The sequence below is a fragment of the Phyllopteryx taeniolatus genome, chromosome 21 (genome assembly GCF_024500385.1).
Source record: "Phyllopteryx taeniolatus isolate TA_2022b chromosome 21, UOR_Ptae_1.2, whole genome shotgun sequence".
In the NCBI taxonomy this organism is placed as follows: Eukaryota; Metazoa; Chordata; class Actinopteri; order Syngnathiformes; family Syngnathidae; genus Phyllopteryx; species Phyllopteryx taeniolatus.
The window spans coordinates 14,650,598-14,677,590 of NC_084522.1; the positions used below are offsets into that span (position 1 = coordinate 14,650,598).

General features: G+C 41.0%; 1 protein-coding gene across 1 annotated transcript in view; it reads left to right on the plus strand.

The window, feature by feature from the left end:
• The window catches only part of gatad2b (GATA zinc finger domain containing 2B), a 63,432-nt gene extending 37,970 nt beyond the window's left edge, over nucleotides 1-25,462 (plus strand). Inside the window, exons 3-11 of the mRNA XM_061759745.1 lie at nucleotides 2,827-2,956; nucleotides 3,234-3,365; nucleotides 6,912-7,040; nucleotides 9,144-9,305; nucleotides 12,424-12,793; nucleotides 13,571-13,773; nucleotides 14,350-14,457; nucleotides 15,406-15,613; nucleotides 16,935-25,462. Coding sequence (XP_061615729.1) covers nucleotides 2,827-2,956; nucleotides 3,234-3,365; nucleotides 6,912-7,040; nucleotides 9,144-9,305; nucleotides 12,424-12,793; nucleotides 13,571-13,773; nucleotides 14,350-14,457; nucleotides 15,406-15,613; nucleotides 16,935-17,071 — 1,579 coding nt within the window. The 3' untranslated portion in view covers nucleotides 17,072-25,462. The remainder of the gene's footprint in view (nucleotides 1-2,826; nucleotides 2,957-3,233; nucleotides 3,366-6,911; nucleotides 7,041-9,143; nucleotides 9,306-12,423; nucleotides 12,794-13,570; nucleotides 13,774-14,349; nucleotides 14,458-15,405; nucleotides 15,614-16,934) is intronic.
• The last annotated feature ends 1,531 nt before the right edge of the window (nucleotides 25,463-26,993 follow it).

The window sequence follows — 26,993 nt, forward strand, 5'->3', positions numbered from 1 at the left end:
GATCTACAAGGCCTCCCTTTCGGTGTTTTTTTAGTTTTTTTTAGACAAAGGAAAAACAAAAGAATTGAACTACAACAATAGAGCTAAAAAAATAAATAAAATGGAACACAAGTCTGACAGGCACCCTATGTAATTTGTCCTGCCTGTTTATATCTGGATGCACCATTACGATAAAACTGCGCAAGCGGGCTTTTCCAAACGTAAGCGCCTAGATTGGTACTCATCAACATTAATACATTTTATTTTGTTTTTGTTGAGCTAATGAAAACAGTTACTTGTATGATGCCGTTTGTGCTGTGACTGTTACAATTTTTCTGAAAATGTAAATTTTTTTTTTTTATAATTATTAATATTTATTATTTCTTGTGGGTAAAATGTATTCAAAATCAGGAGGGGGGGAAAAGGTGAAGGTGGAAAAGAAAGCGTTCTATGCTAGTGAAGTTTTAGATATGGTCCTGGTTTAATGCATCTGAACTGTCCACTGGTCCGTGTGTAAAGATGAGATGTCCAGGACTGTTGATTCGGAGGGACACATTAACCACACTGCTGCTCCACACAGTTCTCCATACATTCTCTTACATTTCTAAATCAGAATGGTTAGTCAGATTAGTCAGGAGTCAAAGTCAAGAGCTTTTATTTTTGTGTATGAGAGTTTTCTTTCGTAGTCTGGTCATCTAACAGTATAATTATACACAAGTAATTGTGGTTAACAGCAACATTGGAGGACTGATGGTAACGTTGCCAACAAAAATGTCGGTTTTACTTATTGTCTTCTTGGTTTACACCTTATATATGTTGCAGTTGATTATTTGTGCAAATTGTTGCAAATAATTAAAAATACACAATTTTCTACATGTATTTATTTATTTTTGTACCCTACATTCGCCATCAATAATAACGATGATGATAATTCGTTAGTGAATCCTTTCATGATGAATCAGTATCAAGTGGACTATGTCTGACTCTTTTCATACTTGGTGGCGCGATTGAGAGAGTGAAGGATCGCAGGCACAAGCTGTTGAAGGCAACAGAAAAAAAACACGTCTGTTACGCAGGCTACATTACTGTGAAACAGAAGAAGTTCAGGACCAGTTTTCCCAAACTCTGTAGTTGGGCAAGTGGGGTGCTGGTGAAGAATCTCGGTGGTTTGGCTAAGCAATCCTTCAGCTGCTGTGGAATTATAAAATAGGGCTCCCCACACAGAGTTTTATTTTAAAGTGAGAGCATGAGGACAAGTTTTTGTCATTTAAAGATTCCAAAAGTTCTTGATAATCATCTTCAGTAGAAGAGCCCTAAAAGCTTTGGTCCTGTGTTCATTCGTGTATCCAAATCTGTTTTTTTTTTTGCATTTAATCAATGTCTTAAGATATAATTCTGAAAATCTAAATCTTTGTTATCACGGAGTAGTTTGATGAAGGTGCTGCTTGAGCGTGTTAAGTGTTTTGGTCTGATAGAAGAGAAGCAAGTCTGAATTATTGCCTCTCAAGTGCAGTTCAACTTTTAATTGAAGTAATGGGGGCAATCCGGCACGACTGCAGACCGGATGGTGTTACATAAATAGCATGACATCATACCAATGCAACACAGTGAAACTCACCAGTCAATTCAACAAAGAGGAATGTGACACAGTAAACAGTGGAAGACATCCACATTTCAATTATTTTGGTACCCAACACAATCCAGTGTAGGACACTGATCCACTTCTATTTTTTTTTATTTCTCCCATAGGAAACGTCAACTCAATTAAGGAGTGCAAGAATCAAACTGTTGTTACTATATTAAAACCTCTATTAACTTTGCAGGCGATGTTTTAAATCATATTTTTACACTCTTAATAGGTGTAAAAAGAAGGTATTCATTGTGAAGTCTGTAAATGTTACATTGAGCCCCTATCACATGCAGACTTTCCACAAAATTGCAGTATTGGAGAGTCGCAGGTCGAGCAGAGATTTATCAGCTTCTGCGTTTCACACAGAACCCACTGGGTCACGTCGTGTTTTTGGATGCATTGACACAGCGACACCGTTTCCAGCAAACAGACGATTAGATGTGTGACTCGCCTTTCCGCTTTTCTCTTTCACACAGCCTCCGTCTCGCCTTTAATACGACCTCAGAATCCGCTTTGCAGTTTCGCAGGTTGGATTCAATGCATGGGCTTGTGTTATCACCTGACACCACGTTGCCAGTTGACAGCTATCCGCCTGTGCTAGATGCTACCGTTAGCTATGTCTTTGTCTTTGTCTCCTGAGCTTCGGTCATCCCTGCGGCTGCTGGCGGTCAACTCCTGGCTCAACATCTCCTCATTTCCAGCTGGCAGGAAGCCAGGATACTTACAACTAACAACGCCCTAGCCAGTCTATCTGTGACTACTACAAGCAGCTAACTAAAATGCTCAAAATAGTCTGTCTCGGTACACCATTAAAACTCTTGGATTGGGTTGAATTTTCCTCTAAGGCATATGGTTTGCAAATATGCTCTAAAATTGTACTTTAATTGGGGTGTTTACATGTACCACTGTGTTTTGAATTGATAAACCATGACCCAAAACATATCTACTGTACGTTATGGGTAACAAGACTTAAAACTCTTGTCACAGTGCTTGAATACACATTCAACTTGAATGCTGTCAGTCAGTACATGACATTTCAAAAGCAAAGATTTTGCTACATGCTGGACTTCATGAGCATGGAATTAAGTCTGAGCTGCAAAATATTGGATCCAGCAAGGGTCTTTGAAAGTTAGCCTATCGCTTCGTCGACATGATACACGTTTTCCTTGCATTTCACTCAATCAACTTTGTTCCCCCCCCCCTCCACCCCAATTCAGTGACACAGACCACGATAGACGAACTCCGTCTCCAGACGTGATCATTCTGTCAGACAATGAGGCCTCCAGTCCCAGAGCAACACCTCGCCCCGAAGAGCGCCTGAACCATGCCAACCTGGACATGTTCAAGGTAACGTACTTCCCTCCCTTGTGCACAAAACACACTTAGCGTGCAGGAAAGTCACTCGCTAATTAATTCATTTTGTGTTGCACATCTGTTTTAACCCTGATTAACATGTCATTGCGAGGGCTGTCAAAAGTTCCGCCTTAATTGTTCAGGATTAATCAAGATAATTAATGTGCTAATAGGACATTGCATCAATAGATCATCTGCATGGCACTTTACAATGCAGTATAGTCACTCTTGAACGTTTGCGTGAGGCATTGCTTGCATGCGTGCGTTGCAGGGTAAGACCGGGGAGGAGAGGCAGCAGATGATCAAAGCTCTGAGAGAGGAGCTGCGTTTGGAGGAGGCTCGCCTGGTGCTGCTCAAGAAGCTCCGGCAGAGTCAAATGCAGAAGGAGAATGTGGTGCAGAAGGTCAGTAGATTTGGGCTGAGAGAGTCATCTTTTCCTGAGCAAAGCCTTTTTCTCATCCAGTGTCATACCGATTACATTCCAAATTAGGGCATCACATATACACATATTGTTACATTAATATCACTGGCAGTGTCAATCAAAGTCGAGATGATTAACTTCACAGCCGTTTGTGATATAGCTCTTGTTATATTGGATCTTGTTCGATTGGGCAAGTGGTGGTAATATTATAGCCATTTGAAATCTTTGCGATTTGAGGTTTTAATTCAGCAACATGTGTAAATGAAAGTTACAAAACTGAAGCTGTAGGTGCTCATTTATGAAACATCTGTGATAGATATGGATCAACATTGATGATGTAACACATGATGGAAGCAGCAAAATTAACTCGGAAGTCTCAAGCGATATTTTGTGTGGCGATGAAGAGGCAACCAAACTGACCCAAAGAGCCTTCATAATGCAGCAAGATGACCCAAAGCACATTCACTCATCGGGGCAAGAAGTTTCATTCAGTCATTGTCCAGGCTTAAATTTATAGAGGATTCCTTTTACATTGACTGAAGTGGGTAAATACTTAAAACAAATGACAACAGAATGAGGCTGTGGTGAAAGCCTTGAACAGAATTCCCAAACAAGAATGCCAAAGTTTGGCGATGTCAGTGGCTTGATGCAGTCATTGCAAGCAAAGACTTTGCAGCTAAATATCAACGGCCTGATTTATTAAGATCCCAAATATTGAGCACTAAACTGCTTCTTCACTCTAACAAATTGCGTGCACTGTTGGCAGCCATGTGACACATACTGTATTATTTACTAAGATTGAGATCTTTTACAAAGATCTCAAATAACGGGCGCTAAATTGTGTGCTCACGCATTCTAATAGATTGCGTGCGCTGCTGGCAGCAGGTGTGAAAGTGGTGGAGAGAGAATTTTGTGCTTTCTGTAGCTGTTTTTTTGTTTTTTTTTACTGTGGAAAATTTGGGAGAGCACCGCAAAATAAAGTTTGAAGTGATGGAATTAGAAGTGTTAGGGGAAGAAGCAAACGAATACATTATATGACTGAGTTACAGAGAAGAAATCGCTCCAATAATTTTGGGGATGCCAGCAACCACATACATTTGTCGTTTGGATTTTGAGTTTGTGCGTGTGTGTGTGTGTGTCTGTCTTTCTATCTCTTTGTTTCTCTCCTCATTCCATTCACCTTACTCGTATGATTCATGACGTCACGCTCAGCTTGGCCATCATCGGCTGCAGCTGATGATCACATCATTTGGCCATAATATTTGGTCACACCGAATCCGAGCATACCCTTCTTATTGCTAAGAAAGCCCTTGAGGTTCTCATACAGTTTGTTACAACGTATCTTTGCGAGCAATCCTTCTTGAGGATAGTAGACATAAAAACAAAGAAAAGGACTGTTGCGATAATTATATGAGAGTGGCACTTGCCAAGGTTAAGCCGCGCATTTCCGAAGTTGTAGCTGTCCCTCTACTCTCTCTCTCTCTCTCTCTCTCTCTCTCCCTCCATCTCAACGCAACTGGCCGAGGCAGACTGTCGCCCCACAGAGCCTGGTTTCTGTTTGAGGTTTCTTTCTTGGAGAGTTTTTTTTTTTTTTTTTTTTTTTTTGCCTCCTTCGCTGCTCATGTGGGGTTCTTGACTTGACTTAAGGAAACATCAAAAGTCACATTGTGCAGTAACTATTCATTGAGTTATGCTTTGAGTTTTTTGGAGTGAAATTCATGTTCTGTTGGTTTTGTTCTTGGGAAACAGTGATTTTGTGTGCAACTGATGCAAGGTTCATTTTGGTTGCAATAATAAAATGTGTCCCTATGTTTTGAGTTTGGGGAAAGAAAAAAAAAAAATCACATTTTATTTTTCTAATGACGAAAGGTTTGGTGAATGCGTGTATGAAACTTGCGGGGTTAAGAACCATTGCCTTCGATCATTCAGAACCTCCGAAATTACATTGATGAATAGACGATATGTCGTGATAATTTTTTGTCTCTGGCATTTCAAAAATGTCTACATGAACATTGTCACCTTTCACTGCCTGCGCACCTGCCACTCAGATCAGACGCGTTATTTAAAGATGCAAAATCAGCCACCGCTATTTGTCTAAGATTTGATCAATTCCATTGGGTATCCTAAATGAATCTATTTGCATTTACGCCTCACAGAATGCGCAAAATGAACTGTGGGATATTTGGCAGACGCAATCCTGGGGGCACAAGATTAGATCAGCTCCCACATCTGTTTATGGGAGCAATCAAGATTGCGCCCGTTGTTGCATGCGTAAAACATTAGTCAATCAAGGCCTAAGTAAGTCTTATTCACTTCAATCAATCTTTTACAATACATTTTACTCACCAAAATATGTGTATATCTAACTTGTGTATCAGACTTAGATGTTAATTGTCTTTTTTGTTTTTTAAACTTTTTTAGGTCAAACCCAAATGTTTTCAGTCAATTGCCAAATTAAAAGCCTCTACCTTAATTGTTCTAATATTTTTGGAAGGGAAGTATATTTAATCCCACCCCTTCTCCAGAAAATTAACAATTAACTTCTTGGCTTCCTTAGTATAGTATAGCTCTATGCAATAATCCTTTTCTGACATAATTTAACATGTTTACTGTGGAACTCTGAAGCATTTGGTATGGTTCCATGTACTTCTTGTGATATCAAGCTGTTATAAGTTCAATATTTCACCAAATATTTGGAGACATTTTTAACGTGAGCTAGGTGACATCTTTTTGTGAGGCAAATCACCTTCCAAACAGTATTCTTTCCTCTCCACTTCGTCATATGCCATCGTCACTCGCCGTGAAACTTCCGTCCATCCATTTTGTGTACCGCTTATCCTCAACGAGGGTCGCGGGCGTGCTGCAGCCTATCCCAGCTATCTGCGGGCGAGAGGCGGGGTACACCCTGAACTGGTCGCCAGCCAATCGCAGGGCACATATAATCAAACAGCCATTCGCACGCACATTCACACCTACGGGCAATTCAGAGTCTTCAATTAACCTACCACGCATGTTTTTGAGATGTGGGAGGAAACCGGAGTACCTGGAGAAAACCCACGCAGGCACGTGCAGAACATGCAAACTCCACACAGGCGGGGCCGGGATTTGAACCCCGGTCCTCAGAACTGTGAGGCAGATGTGCTAACCAGTCGTCCACCGTGCCGCCGCCATAAAACTTATTAATATTGAAAAGGAATATTGAATGAATGTTTTCGATAAACTCTTAACTTCAGCTATTGAAAAGCTCACCTCTTATTTCTGTGCTCTTTCTGAAATGCAAAAAGATGCCACAAGATGGCGCCTCAGCCCTTGGCTAATAGGACATTTGTGAGTAGTGTCAAGGAAATATTGTTGAAGTGATGGTTCTTGACTAGGCGGCTAAGAGCTCACATGTGCATGTACACGCACATGCACTCTTCTGGTGCTTTTCAAATGTTTCCTCTGTAACAGATTGTTTCTGTTAGCATTGTTTTTAATGGGCAACACCAATGTAAGAGGTTTCATATGAATGATCTCGTATGTGTGCAGGTATCGGTGGTCCAGAATGCTGCCTCTTCTGGGCAGCCACCTTCCATGCACGGCTCCCCTGGACTGGGGAAGCTTCCGGTTCGGCCAGGCATGCACAACCCGGAGCCCCAGAACCTCCGGACTCCACAGGTCAGTACATATCGGTGTGATGCTTGCATTCTGAACACAGGTGTCAAATATTTATTTTTTGCAGAAATAAGACCTGCCACATTGATAGATTTCAATTATTTAAAGTAGTCCTCATTATGATTATGCTAATATTTTTACTATGCAAAGTCCATGAATTTGATGCTTCAGGATTATGCATAAACATAAGGCACATACAACAACAAATCTTTCAAGACTGGACTTAACCCACCGATTCATGACCCTGTATGGTTTTCGCAATGGTTATACAATTGGTGAATGTGTACAGCCTAATATAATAGTAGAAGATAGAAATACAATTGTGTATCTGCACTAAACCATGTGATCGTAATGAATTTCTTTGAGTGCGTGTGAGAGAGCTAATGAGCCCATCTCCTGCTGGAAGCCTTTGTTCTTGTAATATGTAGCCCTCCATTACATGTTGAGATTGCATTAAATATTCAGTGTGTGCGCGTGTGCGCGTGCGCTGTCTTGTCAGCTCATTTCATATCCATCTATTATGACGCACTACTGCCTTGTTAGTTGATTCATCAAGCCCTGACGTCCCTCTGCTGGTCTCTTTGTGCAAAGCATCACCAAACAACAGACAGTTGACCCAACTTACACTCCTCAGTATTGAGTTCCTCTGTCTAGTCAGCCATCAATGCTACTTGGGGATTGCCGCCGTGACTGGCCACAGCTCCGGTCAGCCGCCGCAGCAATGGAGGCGCGGAACATGGTCCACTCGGACTCGATGTCCCCCGCCCCCCTCCGGAACGTGAGCAAAGTTCTGTCGGAGGTGGGATTTGAAAGTCCTTCTGACAGGGGATTCCGCCAGATGTTCCCAGCAGGCCCTCACAATACGTTTGGGCCTGCCACGTCGGACCGGCATCTTCCCCCACCAACTCACCACCAGGTGGTGATCAGTTGACAGCTCCGCCCCTCTCTTCTCCCGAGTGTCCAAGACATCCGGCCGTAAGTCCGATGACACGACCACAAAGTCGATCATCGAACTGCGACCTAGGGTGTCCAATCACGCCCTTCCAGGTCTCACTGTCATTGCCCACGTGAGCATTGAAGTCCCCCAGCAGAACGATGGAGTCCCCAGTATACCCACACCTGCTCGGCGCTTCTCACCGTGAGCAACTCCAGAGTGGAAGAGAGTCCAACCCGTCTCACAGGTGCTGGGCCCATGGGAAGGGGGACCCACGTTACCCTTTCGGGTTGTGCCCGGCCGGGCCCCATGAGTGCAGGCCCGGCCACCAGGCGCTCGCCTTCGAGTCCCACCTCCAGGCCTGGCACCAGAGGGGGGGCCCCGGTGACCCGCGTCTGGGCAAGGGAAACCTCAATGCATTAATATTTTTCGTCATAGGAGTCTTTTAGCCGTGCTTTGTCTGGTCTCTCACCTCGGACCTGTTTGCCATGGGTAACCCTATCAGCGGCGTGAAGCCCCAGACAACTTAGCTCCTAGGATCAATGGGACACACAAACCCCTCCACCACGATAAGGTGACGGCTTCCAGGAGGGGATATGCTAAAGTATAAAAAGGTTATCTCTAGTCGCAATCACTTGACATAATGAGCATCTTGAAGCCCCTGATGAGCGAAAATGATAACCAAGAATGGAAACATGTTTGTCCCTCGCTGGCATAAAACACGTGCAGATATTGTGCACACAATAAGAGGTTCCCTGAGTTTGAACCCACTGCCAAGGAGGGAATTCCTGTGCAAAATGTTTCCTCGTCCTCTAGCATTCTAAAAACAAACATGTAGACAAACATGGCCACTAATTGCAGTGAAAGTCCTTATTTCCTTGCCCTTTAGCTGTTGTGTTGATGACTGTGTGCAGACTGTAGTAGGCTACCTATTAACAGGTGGTTGGATGTGTTCAATATTTTGGATAGGTTTTGGTCATGTTGTAAGTAGTTCTAAAGAGCTTACCTCTGCATTGTGTCAATAACAAAACCATGTATTTTTTGTATTTACAAATTGATGTTTGATTGTATTAATTAGTACAGGATTGGCATTGATTACAAATCCCTGTAATCCTGCCCCTCAATCATACGTACAGTATAGACAATGTATTTTTTTTCCTCTCCATCTGCAGGGTCACACAGTCATCAGGTCAGGGGCCAACGCCAACCTCCCGCCCATGCTCATGTCCCAGCGGGTGATAGCCCCCAACCCTGCCACATTATTGCAAGGCCAGCGGCTCTCCAAACCTGGCATGGGTCGCTCCAGCATGGGCAACGCCGTAAGCTACCAGCAGGTAAGGTTTACCCCCAAAACTTCTCAAAGCATAGCAAGTCTCTTCAACAAAGAGTAATAAGGGTCAATAACATTTATAACAGAGAAATAAGGAGCAAAAGATGCATAAAAGTCTTTTGTCCGGCACCCTGACGCACACGTCCGACTGTGAAAAACGCTACTTTTTCACTCTAATTCTCAAGAATACAAAGTACATTTTGGGAGGGGAAAAAAAGTCTTACAATATATTTGATTCAAATACGAGGCACTGGGTTTCCACAGGTTCCAATTGTGTATTCACTGCAGATAAACAAGGTTCTCCCATTGTTGCAAGCTAGAGAATTCTGCCCACGGCTATGTGCTCTTTGCGCCGAGCTTTATGATTGTGAACAACATCTTCCAATGTAATAATGTTGAAAGATATACACTAAATACTGTACTAATATTCAAACCAATGATGAATACCACTAATACATAGACAGACGGATGCATTGACCAGTGAATTGTAGATTAGAATGTAGATCGATGTAAGGCAACATATGAGATGCAAACAAATAGTCATGTATCATTGATGAAATTGCACAGGGTTAATATTCTTCAATTAATTCCAAAGCTTTAAAACGCAGTGGTTGAATCTCATTGATTTGCAAGCTCGTGTATCTTTGATCCTCACTTCTCTGTGTACGCGTTAGCTCCTAAAACGAGGAGTCGAAGGGATGTGACTTGAGTGACCATGAACCAGTATAATGAAGTGATTTCATTAAATGCTACTCTAAATAAAATGTAAATGCAGAAAAATATGCATATTTAAATTCTAACCATTACATATAACAAAAACAAAAGAAGCACTATTTCATTTGAGAAGTCTTGCTGCACTTACAATCCAGCTGATATATGCCCAATTATATACTTCAGTGGTGAGCAGTAAAAAGAGGAGAGGTTACTTTATTGGTTCCACGATTTTAACCGCCTCCATGGAGTCTCCTCAAGTCTCGCTCCTTGGTGCGCAATCAAGACCATTTAGATCCTTGGTAATATGGCAGCGTGAAATCAACCTTTGGGTCGCAGACCAACGAGCAAGGCGGGCTTGAAAGAAGACACATGGAGTGCACGCATACAGGAAAATCTCCAAGGATGCACACATTCTGTTCTGGGATGCTGGTTCGAATTTGGAAACAATCTTTTCCATAAGGAAGAAAAGGAATGGAAATAATCCTTTCCAGGTTCATTTTTTTTTCCCAATCATAAAACCTTTATTAACCGCGTGCAGGTGATGTTTGATGAATGATACGTTAACACAATAAATCACAATAAACGTTAAAAAGACGCTCACTTACAGTATAATACTACTATTAATACTACTTTTCAATTTGGGTAACGAGAGGTACTGTTGAAACTATTACATGTTTGTTTACGAGTTGATTTCTTTTTGTCATGGACTAAGAAGTCTGTTTTTATGCGACAAATGCAGTTTTGGTGCAGTTAGTGCATTTCATAAAGGCCACCGCTTTTAACCAGGTATGTTTTCCTTTTATCCATACGGCTTCAAATGTTGCCTTCTTTAAGCTGATGCAGCGTGAGACAATTGTCTTGTCAGCACTAGCACACCCGACATCCAGCTAGCTGTTAAGGCCAGCCATGGAGATTGGACCATGCACAGAAAGGCCACACAGATGTTGGATCGATGGAACGTGAGAGGAATTTCGTGACCAGTCGCTTTACATGTATTCTAAAATGTTATCTATTTAATGCCATGGTTTGTTTTTAGCGCTCGGAAACATAAACGAGTGACTGGAATATGGGGACATACCTTCGAAGCATCACTTTGGGATACACGTGACTACCTGACAATGTGGACGTTAATGTGATTAGTGTGTGATTGTTAAGTGCTCCCTTTTGACTAGCAAGACTCAGGTTCGCGTCATTCACTGCGGCAGAGCGATGTATTATGGCACTAATGGAACATAGCTTTGAATCAAAAGATTAAAAAAAAAAAAAAAAAGGTAATTGTTTAAAAATTCACGTGAAAATGTAAAAAGGAAAAGAAACCTGCAACTTTTCCCATTTGGCAGTCTTTTTGGTGCAGAAGTGAGTCATGCCCTGTCACTTTTTACAGGCTATTACAATATAAGTGGGGATGGGTCTTGAAACCTTAATTGCTCAGTCTTGTTAAAGCAAGTGATGAATCTATTGAGCTGTAAAATCTCATCACTTTCACTATCTCGACAAATCAGATAATCGGGTTCTTTCTTTGGCAGCAGGAATATCACAATTATAACAATCAAGGGGTTTGGTATGTCTAACAGGGTGTGGTAAATGAGTGCAATTATGTATTGTATTCTTCACATCATTTGCATGCAGACGTGGCAAAAGTAGTCACGCTCTTTACTTAAGTAGAAGTACAGATTTTAGAAAAACACTAGGTAAAAGTTGGCTTAGTGATTCAGCTGAAGTGACGGACTCTGAAATGTAGTACAAAAGTAAAAATGCATTCTTACTGTCAGTTGTCTATGACACCTATTTTGATAACTTAGCACAACTTAGACAAAAAAACAACAAAAAAAACATCTGCAAACAAAATAGTTTAACTAGCACAGTGCTCCTACTGCGAGGCAGAAAAAAAAGCTAGCTAGCATTGGCTCGGGCTTCTATGCCATCAAGACATGTTCCCATAGCTTTCCTAATTGAACAGACAGAAAATGCTAAATTAGCCAATGACAACTGAAAGAAATGCACCTCACCTGTATGAGTTTTTTTCAGATTAGATGAATGGCAGTTTTTAGGCCGCGCCAAGACACAACACATTCGCCACGAATCGTTCTCGGAGCCGACATTGTTACCGCTTTCTATTTACGTCTTGTCCTCATCCACAAAGGTGGAAAAAAGTACCAAGCCAATTTTGTCAAAGTAAGGAGTACAAAGTGCAGATGTGTTCAAACGTGGGGAGTAAAAGTCAAAAGTCATCAGAAAACTAAATGTTCAAGTACACGTACCTGAAAAATCAACTTAAGTACAGTAACGGAAGTATTTGCACTTTAATACTTCCCACCACTGTTTGCATGTTAGCTTAGAACGCTACTATCAAGCCAGAAAATGCTTAATATCGCAGAGAAAAAAATGTTGATGTGTCTTCTACACAGGCCAGCCAGCAGGTGGCAGCATCCCAGCGATCAGGCTCCAGTGCCATGTACATGAACCTTGCCCATATGCAAGCAGCGGCAGCAGCAGGTGCCAGCGGGGTGGCGGGCAGCCTGGGCGGAACCTCCGCCGTCAGCCCATCCACTCTATCCGGCTCGGCCAGCGGAGGCGTGAACTCCATGGCGGACCAAGCCAGCAGCCAGGCTGCCGCCAAGCTTGCCCTGAGGAAGCAGCTGGAGAAAACGCTGCTGGAGATCCCCCCACCCAAACCCCCTGCCCCCCTCCTCCACTTCCTGCCATCGGCCGCTAACAGCGAGTTCATCTACATGGTGGGCCTGGAGGAGGTGGTGCAGAGCGTCCTCGACAGTCAGGGTAAGCCTCATCACCCCCTCAATCTGGATGTTAAAAGCTTTTGAAATCAACGTGCTGGCACAGAGCTACAAAAATGAATGACAACACATTGACTCTGACTGAGTGGATTGTTGTCCAGTAATGTACACAACACTGAAGCAACTGTGACACTCGGACACACGCAGGCTCCTCCTCCAGCTGACATCTAGAGTGGATATAAAAGTTGCCCCTTTAAATGCCAGTTCCTCAGTTAAGTAAATTAAAATCCAACTTGAGCAAAGTAACGTGAAAATGTGGGTAGCAATTTTGTGCATCCCCTTAAACTAAACTAAAGTTCCTCCTGCCTCTGGGTTGGGTGTTAACTTTTGGCAAATGGTTCTTAACAAAAATTGTTAGGTGTTCACACAACAACATCAACAAGGAAAGTACCGCCTTCTAAAACGGCATTGTCACTTTCACACACGTCATGTTTGCGGAGTTGTTTTAACACTGAATGGTCATTTTTGTCCTTTTCATCTTATCTGGGTGTGATGTAGCTTTTTTTTTTTTATTTTGTATTTTTTTCTAACGGGGTTGTGTACTTTTTTTATGATGTCTTTTAATCAGAGCTTTCAGGGATACAGCTTGCACAGTACGCAGATCTTTTTGCTGATATTTGCTCGAAGCAAACAGTTTGGACAAGTCATATGATAAATATTCAAGATGAATATTACGCACCAGTTGAATGCGGAGGAAACGACCGATATCGGTATCAGTCTGCAAGTCAGTGTTTCATTTCTCCTCCATTTTGATTCACAGGTAAACTGCGAGGCACGCTTTCCCGCATGGAGCCTTTCTTCTGTGCCCAGTGCAGAACTGATTTCACCCCCCACTGGAAGCAGGAGAAGAGTGGGCGAATCCTGTGTGAGCAGTGCATGATGTCCAATCAGAAAAAAGCTCTCAAGGCAGAGCACACTAACAGGCTGAAGAATGCCTTCGTGAAGGCCCTGCAGCAGGAGCAGGTCAGCGTCAAAGCGCCCTTTCAAACATTTTATCTCATTATACTGAACCTTGTTGCCAGAGAGACTGTTAAATTTCCATTGCAGTTTCATGTACGGTTGTTTTTATTTAATTGATTCCATCTTGTGCCACTTTTGGCCTAAGACAAGACAGATAAGGTACAACTGCTGTCGTAAAACTAGCAAGCGGTCAAGTTCACGTTATCATGGTACGGTTTGGATTGGTAAAACCTGCTCATGCTTACAGTAGGCATCTGACATAATGTCCTTAATCAAAATGTTGGGGTTTTTTTTGTTTGGTTGTTTTTTGGTTTTTTTTGGTTTTCACTTTACTTGATGAGAGGATCCCTCTACCGTACCTTGCTAGTGTGACTAATATCTCAAAGAAAGAATGCTTAAAAGTGGGTGCACAAGTCTGACATTTTTGGGACCCTTGGGATGCCAAGAATACACATATGTACTATAACAAAATGAACTGAACTGTGCTGAGTGTTGGGCCCTTGTAGCTCCATTTAAGTACCACTGAGTGTGGATGTACTACTCTAAATGTGTTCCTAAATATGACTGCTTCCATTTCAGGAGATTGAACAGAGGCTGCAACAGGCGGCCCTCTCACCCAGCTCGGCGCCCAGCGGCCCAAACGCCTCCAAGACAGACTCCCTGATCCGACATCATGCTCTGCGCCAGGTACACAGCCTCTAAAACTTAAGAATTTTTTTGGTTTGTGTTAGTGACTATTGGAAAGAAATACTAACCTCACATCATGTACCGTCTGAAAAGCAAAATTGCATCACTTGTATCAGTCGGGTAAGGCCCATAATGCCTGTTTCTTTGAAAAACTTTATTAGTGGATTGGGTGAATGAAAAAAATGCCACATACCACATGTAAGTAAAATATGTTCTAAATATTTATAGACTTCAATGAAATGTTTCGGGCAGCTTCGTGACAGTTTTTTTGGGGTGGTTCAGAACCACAACTTCAGAACCACAACTTCCCTCTTGAAAGAATGCAAAAGCATGTTAAAAAGAACATGCAGAACGAGTTTGCTAGTAAAACCACCTGACACGTTTGCGTCGATGAAGCACCTAGTTTAGTCCGGTTGAAACTCACCTGAGCAAGTCTAGTGTTACGTTGCAACACTGTTAGTCATAGGGCGGCCTCGGGCGACGCAGCAGGCTGTTTACTCCGGTTTATACTCACTTGGGCAGGTTAGGTGTATGAACGTGCATTGTCATAGTGACGTTCCGGACAACAAAGCAGGTGTTTTGGTCCGGTTTAAACTAACTTGGGTCAGTTAAGTGTTGTATTATGATATGTTTAATCAAATTGAAGCCTGGGACAACAGAGCAGGCGGTTGAGTCTGATATAAACTCACATGAGCAAGTTAAGTGTTATCAGAATGGGGTTTTGTTTTTTTTAATAGTAAAGCCTGGGACAACTTAGCAGGCAGGTTTAGTCTGATTTAAATTCAGCTGGGTGATTTAAGTGTTGTTACAGCACAGCTTATTGGTCCTATTGAAGCCTGGCACAGTAGGTGGTTTTGTCCACTTTAAACTCACCTGATTTAGTGTTATGTTATGACAATGTTTTGTAGTCAAAGTGAAGCCGAGCACTTTTTTTCTTCTTCTTCTCAGGCTCCTCAACCTCAGGCCTCGATGCAGAGAGGCCTGTCCAACTCTGCGCGGGGTGTCCTGTCTAACTTTGCCCAGGCCTCTCAGCTGTCAGTGGCCAGCAGCCTCATGGGGATGAGCGGTGCAAAGCACTGTGGCAGCAGTGGAGGCGGAAGCAGTAGCAGCAGCAGACTGCAGCATGATAGCCGTCGCCAGATCTACAACATCCCAGGTACCTTCATCGCATATTGACCTCCTTTTTGCAAAAGGGGGAAATGTATGGTAAATTCCCATGGGAAGGGAATGCTTGAAATAATGAGCATTAATAAACATTTTGTCATAAGCAAAATAATGGAATTAAAAAGCATGACATTTGTAAGTTGAACTTTATCAAGTTAAATGCTTTATTTCAATGAAGAACAAAAACATGAATGTTGTGTTGAGTTACTCATCCCAGACCCGAACCCATTCAAAAAATTAACAAAAATGCACCCTCCCCTTCCAAAAATACCAACAAAGTCACATTCAAAATGGCTTGTGAAAAGAGCCCTCTTCCTCCCAAGAAGTCCCATTCAACATGAAAAAGCATATTCCGAAAGCTTCTCTAGCCTAGCCTCTTCATTTTTACTCGTCTTTCAGGCAATGGGCTCTTCATATTAAATTCTCGAACATGGCCGTTCATAATGAAATGCGATAGTTGGGATAGATAGTCACATTGAACGCTGTCCAGCTTCAACAAATAGCAGCGCTAGCAATACCAAGCTAGCATTAGCACTGTAAACGAGCTGATACCGTGGCTGCTACGTTGGTAGCATGTCCTATTCGTAATAGAGTGTTACCGTAACACTAAATGTTAAGTTTTGTATTTTGGAATGTACAGTCAATTCAAAATCAAAAAGAAGTGATAAAATTACCTGTGTATCGGAAATGTTGCTACTTCCATGTCACATCTGAATCCTCAGCTGCCTGAGATCTCTGGCTCTGCTTCTCATTGCCCAGTTGTTATGAAACGAGGGATGGGCAGTTTTGTTTTTTTTTCTTGTGTTTTTTTTTTCCCCCCCCGTATATATTATTGGATGTGTATATTATTTTGCCATAGTTTCAACAAGGCTCCTGAGCCTGGGGTAACAGCTTAGCGTGAGGTTGCGGCGGTGTGCCGCAAAGACAAAGGCAAGCTCTGAGTGTGACTGCGAGTGCACTGCAAATGATTGAAACCTTGTCAGTCATGCCTTGGGTGATTGGATGGTTGGATAATTTCCTGCGGCACCCCTGATAATCTCCCAAGATACGCTGGTGTGCCACGGCACCCTGGTTGGGAATTACTGTTCGAGGGTGTTTAACTTTTGCGGTTCAACTCAACCAGGAACTAAAAGATCCAGGTACCAAGTGGACAAAATGTGGCATGAATGCATGAATACACACTATAGATAGAATACATACTTTACTGACTTAGCAGCTGCTGAACTTCACAGCATGAAACATTTCAGTTGAAGCAAACTTGTTTTAGCTTGAGTATTTGTACATTGTTGTTTCTGTCTGTCCCCTCACCACAGGGTTAAATATCGCCTATCTGAACCCAGCGGCAGTCGGCGCCCATAAGAGCTCCAGCTTAGCAGACCGGCAGAGAGAGTACCTGTTGGACATGATCCCACCCCGATCCATATCGCAGTCCATCACCGGACAGAAATGAGCCCTGAACAGCCGTACGGCCCATCTGAAGACACCCCGCCCTGGGCCCTATTGTCCTTCTCCACATCAAAGCACTCCACGATCAGCCAATCCTTATCCCCCTCTGCCCCAAGGCCCCACCCATCGCATGCAGTGCCTGTCCATGTGCCTACCTTAAACTGACCCATTTAAAACCCGCCAAGTCACGGAAAGACAATAAAATGTCAGCGCATCTCAAATTTAATTAGCATTGTTCATAATTGTAACTCCCATTATTACCGCACTATTTTAAATGCACCTACCTTTTTTTTGCCTCTGTTACTATTACTTATTATCCTTTCTAAGTATAATTTTGTTTCTCTGCTGTCATTCCTTTCCCTAAGGAAGTGACGGTTAAATCATTGTCGGGTCACTTTAGATTTGTTTTATCATATAGGTGTTTTGTTTTTTTTTCATTATTGCTCCTCTCATATAAAGCTTAGATTGGAGTATTGCTAGTAACAGATGATCAACAGCGTGCATTCTGGTTACTATGCAACTTTCAAGCTTCATAATAAATGCTATATGGAAGTTTCAAAGCTGAATACTGATCCGGACTATAATATTTAGTTCGATAACTGCTCTGCTTGTTCTTCAAAAGAAGATCATGAGCCTGCTCTTAAAAGAGTAGTCTGTTGGGGGCACATGACACTAAGGGCAGAGCATCCACATTGTCATCATCTCATCAAAGTGACACAGTTAAGGGCATCCCAAGTATTAAATTCCCTCCGCCATCAATGCTAATGAATGGGAGATGACTGACAGAAGGGTGCTGGCATCTCAGAAAGAGAATCCTGTGAGATCAAACATTTTCCTTTGCTCGTCGGCTCCCGCCATTACGCCCATCAAGCTTCACCGCTTTGCTCATTTCCGAGGTCCGCGGCTGTCTCCTACTCCAGATATCTCCTCTTACATAATGGATGTACGCGTGACAGTAGTTCTACGAATCAGGACTGAGCAATGCAGCTCCAGCAGAACAATGCACACACCAGAGGAGGAGCGAGCTGTCAGGTTTGGGAGCTTTGCAACTCTACCAGAGGAAATCACCAACAAACTCATCCAGAATTCAGGAGGAGGAACGAGGCTTAACAAAGCAGATGCGATGACCCTCCTGCTTCCATCCTTCCAACCCCACCACCCTTAACTACCTTTGGTTATGCACAGACTGGACCCTTTCTACCCAGCAGCTCGTCTTTCACATCACATGTTCTTTCAATGTGAAAAGGACTCCACTCTTGAAGGTGGAAGCACAATTTGTGCACCCAGACCAGATTCTGTACTTACAAACCTTGAATTCTGGTTCATTTATTGTTATGTTTGGGACTATATTTTCTGATTCTTAGCCCCCTGCTATCCCAAACCTAGCCCCACCCACACCCCAATATCCCCCCCCCCCCTTATTGTTTTTTTGTTTTGTTTGTTTGTTTGGTTTTGTTTTTTGTTTGTTTTTTTGCGGCGTCTCCTCTTGAAACGTTGGCGGACCTGAGAGGTATTAGCCTTCGGGAGACGATAATAATCAACAAAGCTAAAAACAAAAACAAAAATATCTGAAAGGATTATGTATAGATACCTAGCATCAGAGGGCGAAAACAAAGGATGTGGATTATATCTTTTATGGGAGAGACATGGATCAATCATTGTGTGCATGTTGTGCGCACAAGTTGCCTCACTCCAGAGGAGCACTTTGCATATTTCCAATTGGGGAAAAAAAAAAAAAAAAAAAAAAAAAAGTTTTTTTACAAAAACAAACAAAAAAAAAAAAAAGAGGAAAAGAATGTTACAATTAAGAGTCTCTTAAGGTCTAGAAGCTGGCTTAGGGCCTATCAGAGAGTCACAGGTTTTATGGTTTACTTCTAATGTTCTTTGGCAGTGTTGCTCTTAGAATGTTGGAACTCACGTTTGCATGTCGCTGCTCCCTGTTGCGGTGTGGTAGACCCAGCCTACGAGGAAGCTACTTTAGGCTAAGGTAGAAGCATGAGTACACTCACCTGAATTTGTCCATCCAAGGCTAAACCCATGGTCTTTGAACCAAAGCATATCCTGCATAAGAACTGATAGGGAATCTGATGGTATCAGGAAGGATTAGCGTGATTAGATTGCAAAAAGCTCGAGTCTGGCTCATGAGAATCCCCACAGTGTCTCTTTTGCGCTGCACAATACCGACTCGACTCAGCTGTACTTTGCTCTACTTGACTCGGTTTGAAGCAGTCAGTTTCCCCATGTCAAAATTGTACAGTGCTTTATATCAGTATCTCTTTGGCATGCTTGGATCCCCAAATGCCAAGATACTAGAAACCTCAAATTACCTGGTAGTTCCTGGTTTTGCCAGTTGAAATGCATCAATCACGAGTATAGCCATCTTGAGCCATTAGTATGCCATGCTGTGGAAAAGGGCCATACCTGGTCAGGTTATATTAGTGCAATCATTTCAGGAACAAATGGGACAACGCGCAAAAGTTTCATTTCCTTTTTCCCTCATTGTTTCAATGTTCATTTTTACATGTTCAAATCCATCTCCATACACTTTCATACTTTTGACATGTAGTTGAGCTTGTGCCACACCACATTGCGATAAAAGCTGTGTCCCACATCAGGAGCTGTCTTTCGGAAGCTGCTTTTAAAGTATAAAAATGTGATGACGACCATCGAAGCAGAATTGGATCATATTGCAATGCGGTCCTGTTTTGTCGACAATAAGTTTGTCTGTCCAAATTTGGTAGGTCCTTCAAATGCGGCCTTTTGACGTTTAGTTTTTTCTTTTTTACACAGCTATCCTTATTCCAAGAGTCTATGCTATAAAGTATTTCAATATAGCTGTACAAAGAAAGCGAGTGAATTTCACTTTAAAATGTATTCGAGTTGTAGTCATCTGATTTCACCCATATTTCACCTCATATTTACACTCTTTATACCTTAACGTTTTTTTTCTTATTTTAGGATCCATTCAGGCCAACGGTACCATCTAAAGAATGTTCTTAGAATATGATAAGCACGTTGTTGGTCACTTGCGTAATTACTTGGTCTACAAGCTTTGGGAGTTTCTGAAAATCTTTTATGTCGGCATATTATTAATATAATGTGTACTAACTGCTCTCTAAAAGGAGTAGGTAGAACCTTGTGTACAGTAGCATTTCAATCAGTGTTCAGACAGTGCAGTATTATTCTTGGAATACAATTATTGAAGGAGGTTGAGGAGTGGGTTAAGCATCAGGGGAATGAGACTGTTCTCAGTATGGCCCGACAGCGTTTCACTAAAAACAAACAAGAGGTCTAAGGTTTTGTGATCTGAGTTATGAATGAAAGCTAATGTTTGACAACAAAATGTGTCTTGAAATTGATTATATTTGGCAAGATCCCATGAATAAATCCTGAATACTGAGACATTGCTGAACTTGTACCATAGTGTTACTTCAGGCCAGAGGAGATGTGACAATTGATAGTGGAATAGTTAGCTTGTTGATTAGCTCACCTTACTTCTGAGAATATGGGGAGGCCTAGTTTCCATCAAGCAGTATACCTCTATTATGAACGGTACACAATTTTTTTTTTTCAAAAAGCTTATGGGGGTACCAAAGGAACATCTGTACCATAGCGTGTTTTGGTACCCTACCAAACACACTGGTATGGTACCTTAAAGGGTTGTGCTAGACATGCTGAAGTCAGTGAGAACGGTCACTGTAGTGGGGGAAAGAAGAGCGAACACGAAATGCTGGATGTCCTCCATTGTTTTTCGTTACAGTTGCCATTCATTAAATTATTAGGTTACATTCTGTTTGCACTGTCATACTATCAACATCCCTTGTGGCAAGCTAAACTCAAATGAAACACTTGTTAGAAACTCACCCTACGTTTATTTTAGACAAGTACTTGGGCTGTGTTCACATTCGTAATGGGTTCTCTGGTCTGGACCGAAAATGAAAAATAGACATGGTGCATCACCGTTGGTCCTCAGTTTTTGTCATTAGCCCAAAGGTTGCCCAGTAAGGATACATACTGTATGAAGTGGTGACCTAGTTTAACAAAATTCAAACTGCCAAAACAATATTACTTGATCATAAATCTTCAGCCTGCTATTGGCTGGAGACAAGTCCAAAGGTGTAGATCGCCTCTGGCCCAAAGTCGGTTGCAATAAGCTCTAGCTCACCCATTAAACCCAATGATGACAAGCTGCATAGAAAATGGATAGATATACAGTAAAAGCATCAAGAGTTCCTTTGTTGCGCATACACACAGCATTTCTGAGGCCTGAACTAAACGCGTAACAGTTTTCTGGCTTACCTGTGCTTTACACTGCTTACACTTACACTGTGCTTCCACTTTTGCCTTTGGTACGTGTTGCATTGAAATTCCAGAACCAGCCCAAATTGCACCAGCTTTTTGCTCTCGTCAGTCAAATTGCTTTGTTTGGTGCACTTGCTGTTCAAAATTGATTGAATAAACCAAACTATTAAGGTTCATCATAACAGAGTTAATTTTAACCCAACTAAACCTGTCAAGTGTGAACACACCCTTAAGTGTTTGTTGTCATCCTTTCACGACATACACTGATTATGCCGTCATGTCTCAACTCATCTTCAAAGGTGAGCTTCACGACCACACTCAGAGGTACTAAACTAGCATATAGTTTTAGCACTTAATCTGTTTGCATCTTTTGGCTTTAAAGCAAGTCTAAGTCTTGGTGAATCTTAATTGGACGAATATAAACCACAGCACTTCGTTTTGATGAGTGTATGCAGCGTCTCACAGTCACATAGCTGCCTGTCGTTTGAGCTAGCCACTCACTGCCAAGTGGTAGCAGTTTAAGAAACAGTACTTTCAAACCAATGTTAAACGAGCTAAATGTGTCTTACTTAATCTAAATTTGAAGAATTTAACGCAGAGCACTTTGATTTCATGTATGCAGCGCTCCACAGTCACGTAGCCACCTTTTATTTGAGCTAGCAACTCATACTCGAGTGCTAGCAGATTTAGCTGAGCTAAGTAGTAAAACAATACTTTAAAACCATTGTTATAAAGAACTAATTTATTCTCGTTGAAGCTAAATTGGAAGACTTAAAGCCGCAGCAAATACCTTTGAGTGTATGCAGCAGTTCACCGTCACAAAGCCACCTTTCATTTGAGCTAGCAACTCAGCTGATTTAGCCAAGCCAAATAGCAAAAGAATGCTTTCAAACCATTGTTATAGAGAAATTATTCTCTTTAAAGACACATTGGAAGACTATAACCCACAGCACTTAGTTTTGATGAGTCATGTATCCCTTTCATTTTGCCTAGTATCTCTAAGGCGAGTGCTAGCGGTTTAAGCCAAGCTAAGTAGTAAAACTACACTTTCGAACTATTGTTCTAAAGAACTAATTTATACTAGTTGAAGCTAAATTGGAAGACTATAAGCCTCAGCATATAGTTTTGATGAGTGTATACCATATTTCATTTGAGCTAGCTATTCATAGCCATCTGTTAGCGGTTTAAGCTAAGCAAAATAGTTAAACTATACTTTCAAACTATTGTTCTAAAGAACTAATTTATTATTCTTGAAGCTAAATTGGAAGACTATAAGCCACAGCACATTGTTTTTAATGAGTGTATACAGCGCTCCACAATCATGTAGCCACCTTTTATATGAGCGCAGCTTGTATCAATGTGCTGGTGCAAACTAGCGGTTGAAGCTAAGTTAGCAACTAAGTTCACCGCTTTTCCCACTCATTTGATGTCAACCCGTTCAGCAGGCATGTATTTTGTTAAGTGGACACAAAAATAATTAAGTTCATGTTGAGCTAACGAAACTGAGTTTTAGTGCAACAGCCTGTTTAGCTGCCTCAGCCTTGAGATAACTCCACAGTGTCTACTAGGGATGGGCATTTGACAAATTTTGTTGTATTTTTTTCCTTTCGGAAAATTACAAATGAGTGAACTGATTTTTAAAAAATATTTTTATATTTATTTTAGATGGCAGAAAATATAAATGAATGTGTTTTTTGTTTTTTTTCATTATCATATTTATTTTCATAATTGTTTTAAAATTTAAAGCCATTCATAACTGTCAAGTTCTTTTTCCTCAGACCACAAACTCTTGTTGAAACTGAATAAACAGTGCCTCTGCTGGTTGCACCCAAGTAGTGCACTCTATTTTTCAGCCGTAATCATCAATGTGCATAATTGTTAATGATTGATGAATTAACTAATCCATCATTATGCCCATCCCTATCTTCTACACATTTACATTATTCTTCATGCATCATTATGGCTGTCAGTAGCTTTGTGAGTGGTTCTCCAGTCTAATTGTAACATGAAGGCGGGGTGATGATGATGATGACGATGATGATGATGATGATGCTTGAACAATCCAGGCCGTGACTGGGTCACAGCATTCGAGCGAGAGGAAGGTCTTAGGCCAAGACTCTGAAACTACCTAAAAGAAGAGATGTAAACTAAAGTTTACATCTTTACACAAAATTCATTTTAATTTAGTCAAAGAAAAGAAATCAATTTTCCCTTTATCTGAATAGTTTTCCAGATATATTTTCATGATTTTTTTTTTTTTTTTTTTTTTTTTTTTTTTTGTCGGGGGTGAATTTTTAATAACCGCTCGCCATTTAGTTTTAAAATGGTCATGCATCTGCTTTTTGCTGTCAAGCTGAAGTTAATACTGAAAAAAAGCTCCTGTGTCTCTCTCTCTCTCTCTCTCTCTCTCTCTATCTATCTATCTCTCCCTCTCTCTCGCTCGCTCGCTCTGTCTCTCTCGCTCTCTAGCTTTCTCTGTTTCCATCCACACCTTTGTATTTTGAATGTCATTTTTTTTCCCCTCAAAAAGTCTTTTTATTTCTGGCGACTGAATTCCTCTTCTGAGTTTACTTTCTATTGCAGTTTTAAAAAATAAATAAACAAATGTATTGACTATGAGATAAATTACAATATTTGCTAGGTTTGAAGTAATAATGACTTATTGTACATAAGCATTTTCCTCCCTTGTACTGAAAAAAAAATAAATGGTTGTATATTGTGTAGAAAAGCAAACAAAAAGCCATGAATATTGTGAAGCTTGTCATTTCGTTTTGTGATCACTGTGTATTATTGTGTAACAAATGTGCAAAATGTTTGGGATTCTTTTTTTATTTTAATTTTTTCCCTCCCAACTTTTTCCTCTGCTTCTTAAAATGGACTCCCAGTTACCAAGAAAGTGCTCAATGGTTCAGCGTCACAGAGTGCACGCTGTTTTCCTTTTTTGAATTATTATTATCATTGTTCGTGGGGCAGCAATACTTGAACTAATAATAATTTGTTTCATACTAAATTGCTAGTTAACTTGCTTTAGATAAAAGCACTTTAGTTTGGACAACACAGTAGTACTCAAGTAACGGGTCATTTCAAGACACGAATGTTGTGTTTGGATCTTTGCAACAAATCATGTTTATCTTTGAGCACTCCTGCATGTCCGTGTATTCAAGCGAACATCTTTATGAATTTGATTTCATTAAAAAATTGCTTTTTCAGAACTGACCAACCTGATGCAATAACATTGAAATTTGTACTATTTTGTGTCTTCTATAAAGCTTGTTTGCTGTCTAAAAAGATAGACACCAATTATACGTGCTTTATAACACCTTTTGTTGTAGTAGGAAACATTAAAAAAATATTTTTAATTTTGTTGCCTTTTTTAATCCCTTTAATAAAACAAAACAGCCAACAATCTTCCTTTAAAAAGGCAAAAAATGGTAAAGATTTGTAGTAAATGTGCCAAAGCACCATAATATGAACCTGCTGGCTTTAAATATTGCTGCTAAAGCTTAAGACATTGTTTTCACTTGCATAAAGACGTTTGCACGATAGCCAGCCATGCATGGAGTCTGTGCTAAAATGTGCATCAAATTCCATCTCTGCGCTTTTATAATTGACCCGACTTTAAACCCATGTTCACTGTTACTGCCAACACCAGCGATTGGCTTTCTCTTCTGGTATTGTCATTGTCAATATTTGGTTGCAAAGTCATTTTTGATTCACTTTCAAGCATTTGCATCATCTTTGCATTGCCGCGAAACATCTGGGGAAGCAAGACACAAATGATGAAATGAAGCAGAGGCTAATTTACGTCCTTTTGTTGTTGTTGTTTGTTTGCTTACATCAATCCTGACCTTTTGCACATACTTGATATTTAACGGTCTTCAAAAAAAAGTCAATGAAAATAATGCTGTTTGAATACTGCCAGTTGATTGACAATTATGCATTGATTGAAAAAAATAAGCTAATTTTGGAGGAAATAACTTTGTAATATTTATCTTGCAAGCTATGTTTAATAAAGGTTGAAACAATTTGCTTCCAAGTGTGACTTAAAAGTCCCATTGGCACAAACTGTTGTTTCATTACACTTTCACTCTCACTTAACTTGGTCTTTGCAATAGAAAAGTCTTGAGTTGTTGTTCTAGCAAAACTACAAAGCGCAAAGACCTCCTCCAAGGCCAAACTGTTAGCCAAAAAGATTGTTTGCACTAAGTACTAGAACATCGTGTAATTTTTTGGAAGGTCTGTGTCTCATTACATCTGGTGTAAATGTAACACAGCATTTCTGGAAAAGAACATACAAACAGTCTAACATGGTGTGATGGTCTGGGGCTGCTTTGCGCCTTCAGGACCTGGATGGGTTGCTGCGATTGATGGAACCATGAATTCTGCTCTTTACCAGAAAATCCTGGAGGAGAATGATCGGCCATCATTTTGGACAAAGTATTAGTGCCCCTCCTAATGTTACAAGAATAAATTAATATTACGAGAGAAAAAGTCATAATGCTACCGGGGGGCGGGGGCGGGGGGAATCTGTAAAGTTAATAGAACAACATCATGATATCATAAGACAAGTCATAATGTTACACCCAAAAAAAAAAAAAGTAACGTTACAATACAAAAAAGCTGTAAAGGTACAAGTTTGAAGTTGCATTGTTACAGGGAAAAATACTAATGCTACGGGGGGGACAATTTGATTAAATTTTAACTCAAAATAATTTTGGTCAAAGTAAGTCATATTAGAGAATAAAGTAAGATTACATGGATAAGGTCATGTTTTGGGGGGGTTCATACTTCATACTACATAATTTTTTATTTTTTTTTAAAGGAGTGAATGTCAGAATTCCCACACAAACCTAAAAGCAACATAAACTTTTAGAAATGATTTACTTGGCAAGATCCTAACAGTCCTAATCCAAACGAGGAATGTGTTTATGATCATATTAATATGATTTTATTCTCCTGAATTTGTATTTCTCATGTTTATAGTTTATCCCTTTTTAATGTGTCCCTAAAGCTCCCTTGCAGTGTTTGAATAGAAGGGTGTAGCCACTATGATTGTGGGTGGTGGTCGGTTGTATTGATGACTTAGTGGCGTAAGCGGTGGAATTAACTTCCTAATTATTATTAAATGTCTGATCGTGCCAAAGGGGTCATTAAAACAACAAAGCGGAATAGAGTGGACTGATTGCTTTGACGTTCGTTGTTCATTAGAATGAGATGAGAAAAATACAAAAGAAGCGAAAACGTTTGCGTTTCTAGGCGACCGCGTGGCTCTTCTGAAAGAGCTTTATTCCCTTACATTCCGCGAGGTGTCAGGCTGGAGCAAAGCCCTCCAGCGCGCCAAAGACAAATGTACATAGTGTCCTGTCATGTTGTTTTTTGTGTGTGTCTGGGTTGGACTGCTCAAGTTGCTCAATGGCTCTCAGTATTCCTAAATAAAGAACATTATTATTATTAGAACATACAAAGGCCTAGAGAGGAAGTAACGGTATGATGGGTGTTGTTAGCAGAATTGTTTCTGTTTTTGCTTGCACGAAACATTTCTTCAGCAGCAGCTTGTCCCCGCAGGTCAACATGTTCCAACTCTCTAGGAATATCGGCCACCTCATCTGTATGGAATTTGAATG